Source organism: Cherax quadricarinatus, unplaced genomic scaffold (genome assembly GCF_038502225.1).
Source record: "Cherax quadricarinatus isolate ZL_2023a unplaced genomic scaffold, ASM3850222v1 Contig2062, whole genome shotgun sequence".
Classification (NCBI taxonomy): Eukaryota; Metazoa; Arthropoda; class Malacostraca; order Decapoda; family Parastacidae; genus Cherax; species Cherax quadricarinatus.
Genome location: NW_027197088.1, coordinates 62,501 through 68,769, shown reverse-complemented (window position 1 = coordinate 68,769; position 6,269 = coordinate 62,501). Strand labels below are relative to the sequence as shown.

Here is a 6,269-nt window from a genome sequence, read left to right as displayed (position 1 = left end):
TTATGGAGGGGGATTCCCCTTCCAAATAACCTCTCTTCCCTCTCTCCTCCTTCCTGTCTTCCATTCATCAACAACAGCCTTCAATAAAGGTAACTTTCATGTTGAATGTTCATTCTTTTGTGCATGTAAATCTATCTTTTAGGTAAAAAAAAAAATTGTTGTTGATACTTCTGGGTGTCTGGAACGAATTAATTGGATTTACATTATTTCTTATGGGGAAAATTGATTCGAAAATCGTCCATTTCGATAATAGTCCCACTTCCAGGAACGGATTATGGACGATTATTGAGGGACCACTGTATATAGATATATATATAGATATAGATATATATATATATAGATGCACTCTGCTCAACAAAACCTATTTTTAACAATCCTCTTAAGTATTCAGAAAGCTGGTGAAGATCCCGAAGAGCAAGCTGAAAATACAGAAAATACATGAATAGTATCGATGCTAAATAGTAGCTATACTTCAGATACATGCACTACAGAGCTACAAGTATAAATATTTATAGACAAATATTAATCTCTATTCCTAGGTAGTAGGTTGGTAGACAACAACCACCCAGGGAGGTACTGTCCTGCCAAGTGAATGTGAACAGAAACCTGTAATTGTTTTACATGATAGGATTTCGGGTGTGTTTTTTTTCTCAAACATGCAAGATTTCAGGTTAGTCTTGCTTCTACTTACACTTAGGTCACACCACACATGCATGTCTTCTTTCAACAAACCAGCCATATCCCACCAAGGCAGGTTATACCTGGAGGGGGTTTTGGAGGTCAATGCCCTTGCGACCTGATCCGAGACCAGGGCCCGTGGTGGATCAGGGTCTGATCAACCTTGCCGTTACTGCTGGCTGCATGCAACCTGACGTATGCACCACAGCCTGGCTGATCAAATACTGGCTTAACCCTTTGACTGTCGCGGCCGTATATATACGTCTCACGAGGTACCGTGTTTGACGTATATATACTCATAAATTCTAGCAGCTTCAAGTCAAGCAGGAGAAAGCTGGTAGGCCCACATGTGAGAGAATGGGTTTGCGTGGTCAGTGTGCACCATATAAAAAGAAATCCTGGAGCACGCAGTGCATAATGAGAAAAAAAAACTCCAACCGTTTTCTGGGATTAAAATGCCGACTTTGTGGTCTATTTTCGTGTAGTATTTATGGTTGCATTCTCGTTTTCTTGTCTCATTTGATAGAATGGAAGACATATTATAGATATAGAGGCGATTTTGATTGATTTTACTATAAAAAGAACCTGGAAATGGAGCTCAAAGTAGGGGAAATGTTTGATTTTTGCCAATGTTTAAAAGTAAACAAATGATGTCATTGTCCAATAAAATACAGTGGACCCTCGACTAACGCTATTAATCCGTTCCTGAGAGCTCATCGTTAGTCAAAATTATCGTTAGTCAAGTTAATTTTCCCCATAAGAAATAATGGAAATCAAATTAATCCGTGTAGGACACCCCAAAGTATGAAAAAAAAATTGTTTTTACCACATGAAATATTAATTTTAATACACACAAACTGAAGAAGACATGCACAGTTACATGACACTTACCTTTATTGAAGATCTGGTGATGATTGATGGGATGGGAGGAGGGGAGAGTGTTGATGGTCTTAGTGTTTAGAAGGGGAATCCCCTTCCATTAGGACTTGAGGTGGCAAGTCCTTTTCCGGGGTTACTTCCCTTCCCTTTAAATCTCTCAAACCAACCTTTGCTGGCCTTAAATTCACTCACATCACCACTAGTTGCTGGCATTTTTTTAATTAAATCGTCATGCAACTTCCTAGCCTTTTCACATATGATCGCTTGAGAGATGCTATCTCCTGCTATCTGTTTTTCGTTTATCCACACCAATAACAGTCTCTCAACATCTTCGAGTACTTGCGATCTCAGTTTCGAAAACATAGTTGCACCTTTGGCAAGAACAGCTTCCTTGATTGCCGTTTTCTTGCCCACAATAGTAGCGATGGTTGATTGGGGTTTTGTGTACAACCTGGCCAGCTCGGAGACACGCACTCCACTTTCATACTTAGCAATGATCTCTTTCTTCATATCCATAGTAATTCTCACCCTTTTTGCTGTAGGGTTGGCACTAGAAGCTTTCTTGGGGCCCATGGTGACTTATTTTGCAGGTGCAATCACTAAAAAGGCTGTGATAATATGAAATGTTCCGATTGTATGCTTGGAAGCGACCGCGGTGGCTGGCTGGCTTGTAAACACTGGCCAGAAGTGGACGCGTCTCAGACGGAACGAATAGTGTTGGTCGAGTTTTTTAGCGCTAGTCGAGGCAAAATTTTTGCGTTAAAATGTATCGCTAGTCGGATTTATCGTTAATCGATGCCATCGTTGGTCGAGGGTCCACTGTATTATATATATATATATATATATATATATATATATATATATATATATATGTATATATATATATATATATATATATATATATATATATATATATATATATATATATATATATATATATATATATATATATATATATATATATATATATATATATATATATATATATATATATATATATATATATATATATATATATATATATATATATATATATATATATATATATATATATATATATATATATATATATATATATATATATATATATATATATATATATATATATATATATATATATATATAATATATATATATATATATATATATATATATATATATATATATATATATATATATATATATATATATATATATATATATATATATATATATATATATATATATATATATATATATATATATATATATATATATATATATATATATATATATATATATATATATATATATATATATATATATATATATATATATATATATATATATACACACACACACCCCACTCCCACCCCCACACACACACCCCACACCCCACACTCGCACCCCCCCCCCCCCCCCCGCACACACACACGTGCAACAGGCCTAGTGTCTAATCGACATGTGCCTAGGACAAAATGGTACACACACACACACAACCACACACACCCCACACACACACACACCGCACACACACAGCCCGCACACACGCACACCCCACACACACCCACGCACACCCCCACACACACACGCACACCCCACACACACACACACGCACACCCCACACACACACCCCACATGCACACACCACACACGCACCCCACACACACGCACCCCACACACGCACCCCACACACACACGCACCCCACACACACACGCACCCCACACACACACGCACCCCACACACACACGCACCCCACACACACACGCACCCCACACACACACGCACCCCACACACACACGCACCCCACACACACACACGCACCCCACACACACACGCACCCCACACACACACGCACCCCACACACACACGCACCCCACACACACACGCACCCCACACACACACACCCCACACACACACACACCCCACACACACACACCCCCCACACACACACACACCCCACACACACACACACCCTTTGGGGTTTCTTCTAGTTTCTTCCTAGTTCTTGTTCATTTCCCCAAGGAAATAGAGCAGAATTCTTCCTCCGTAAGTCTTAAGCGGCGACTAAAACGCTGGGAGCAAGAGGCTAGTAACCCTTTTTTCTTTATCACTAAATTTAAAAAGAAACTTTGATTTTTCTTTTTGGGCCACCCTGCCTTAGTGGGATGTAGCCAATTTGTTGAGAGATTAATCTCGATTCAAATTGTCTTCAGAAAAAGTTATAACACCCTGAATTATTCATTTATGGCCTGTTTGAGCTTAGCAAGCCTATCCTATCAAAGCAAAGAATGGATCTACAGCATAAAACTACAAACACCTGTATACTCTACTGTAATTGAAAATCTAAAATATTAAAAGGTATGTAAAGCATAAAATATTAGAAATACTACAATCTTCTGTTTAATACAATTCATAAAAACTAATAACTACATTTCAGACAGTATAGACAATTAAGCTTATCAAATTTAATTACTCACATTTGCTTTATTTTTTTCAATTATATCTTGCAATACTTTTGATGAATGACCAGAATCAAGCCCACAGTCATTCAATTCTCTCTGGATTATTTGAAGCTTATCATAATTGGTAGACAGCTTCATTTGAACACTTTCCTTGAGTTTACTAGTTTGGCAAAGGTTAACTTGCAGATTCCGAATATCACGTTCACATTTTGAGATACTCTGTTGGAAACAGTTTGGAATTACACAAGGTTATCTTATAGACACAGGTATTAATTAATTCATATGACAGAAGAGCAATTTAACGCATACTAAAAGAGTTACCTTATCTAACCTCTTTGAGGCGAAGGATATTATTTTCATTCTTTGAAGATGTGCATTATATACGTGTATCTTGAATTCTATTTCCCGCTGGTAACTCTCCAGCTGAAGAAACTCCCATCTTAAAGCCTTCTGTTCAAGACTAGCATCAATTAACTTTTGTTTAACCTTTGCTAGTTCTTCTGTAACACAGGGTTCCACTTCTGATAGACTTAACTGAGCATGCTTTTCCTGTGGAATTCAAAAATACTATACTGAATATGATTATAAACATCTCTAAGTCTTTAACAAATATGCACCAAAGCCTGGCATTAGCCATGCAAATTATTACGACTGGTAAAGCACCTAGAAAACAATGACTTGCACATCAAAAACAGCTTCAAACCTATAAAAGAGACGAGAAAGGTCAGAGTATAGTTGTTTCCTGACATCCATTTTTTAGGCGAGTTCCATACTGGTGCTGAACACTCCATAATGGGCCTGACCTATGCTGCATAAAGATCCAGAAAGTGCATGCACTAACCCCTTGGTAAATGGAAGGCATTCAAACAATTCAAGAAATTAGAGCACATTTCCAATTTCTCAGATCAAGGAGCCTCCCTGAGAGATTTATATTTTCCAGACAACTATTGGGTCTGGTGGTATAGTGAGCATTATGATCACCCTTAGGCCTGTCTCTGCAAGTGAAGTCTGCAGTCTGTTCCCCTAGTTATATCCCATTTCCAGCTTCCTTGCTGCTTCCTCAATATTCATGACCTTGCATTTACTGGGGTTAAATTCAACAACCACTTCTTAGACCAATCTTTCAATGTGTCCAGACCCCTTTGATACCTTTCCTTCTGGTTTTTGTCTGCACCACTTTCACAAACTTTTTTTTTTTTATAACACGTTGCCAGTTTCCCACCAAGGCCACTAGACCTTCTATCTGACAACTGATAGTTCAATCGACATAGGTGCCGTACTAGCTCAGAAGACCGATGGCAAGTACAACACAGTTGCCTTTGCTAGCCGTCTTCATGAAGGCTGAAAGAAATTACAGTAGGGCCCCGCTTTATGGAGTTTCGCTTTACGACGTTCCGCTAATACAGTCATTTCAAATTATGACAAGAACTCGCTATACGGCTCCCCCACCCGACTTTCTAATACAGTCACTGCACCCCACCCTGTTTACATTCTCTGCAAGATCCATAAACACTAAGTCTCTCCATTATGTCTGGAAACTCCAAAATTTCAAGTGCTTTTAAGTTTTTTTTTTTTTTCAACAAGTCGGCCGTCTCCCACCGAGGGAGGGTGACCCAAAAAAGAAAGAAAATCCCCAAAAAGAAAATAATTTCATCATTCAACACTTTCACCACACTCACACATTATCACTGCTTTTGCAGAGGTGCTTAGGATACAACAGTTTAGAAGCATATACGTATAAAGATACACAACATATTTTATATATACTCTGATAATTATACTTAATAATTATAATTATAATTATACTTGGGACCTGACGATCTGTTGGAGTGTGAGCAGGGTAATATTTAGTGAAGGGATTCAGGGAAACCGGTTATTTTCATATAGTCGGTTCATGATGTTAGGATTGCTGGTGTCTTTTGTCTGTCTCATAAATATGCAAGATTACTGGAATGTCTTGCTACTTCTACTAACACTTAGGTCACACTAAACATACATGTACACTTTTATTTATACACACCCATCTGAATTTTCTTTGATTTTATCTTAATAGTTCTTGTTCTTATTACTTTTTCTTTTATATCCATGGGGAAGTGGAATAAGAATCTTTTCTACGTAAGCCATGCATGTTGTAAAAGTCAACTAAAATGCCAGGAACAATGGGCTAGTAACCCCTATTTCTGCAATAATTGCTAAAAAGAATAAGAAGAAAATTGTCAAAGTGGGATGTCTGAATGTGCGTGGATGTTGTGCGAATGATAAGAAAG

At 37.8% G+C, this 6,269-nt stretch overlaps 1 protein-coding gene across 1 annotated transcript in view; it reads right to left on the bottom strand.

The window, feature by feature from the left end:
* Nucleotides 1-344: 344 nt before the first annotated feature.
* LOC128690857 (Kinesin-like protein at 67A) overlaps nt 345-6,269 on the bottom strand; it is a gene marked incomplete at its 3' end in the record, with an annotated part of 54,896 nt that continues 48,971 nt past the window's right edge. The window contains exons 9-11 of the mRNA XM_070081250.1: nt 4,324-4,551; nt 4,018-4,221; nt 345-419 (exon numbers count right to left, since the gene is read on the bottom strand). Coding sequence (XP_069937351.1) covers nt 345-419; nt 4,018-4,221; nt 4,324-4,551 — 507 coding nt within the window. The remainder of the gene's footprint in view (nt 420-4,017; nt 4,222-4,323; nt 4,552-6,269) is intronic.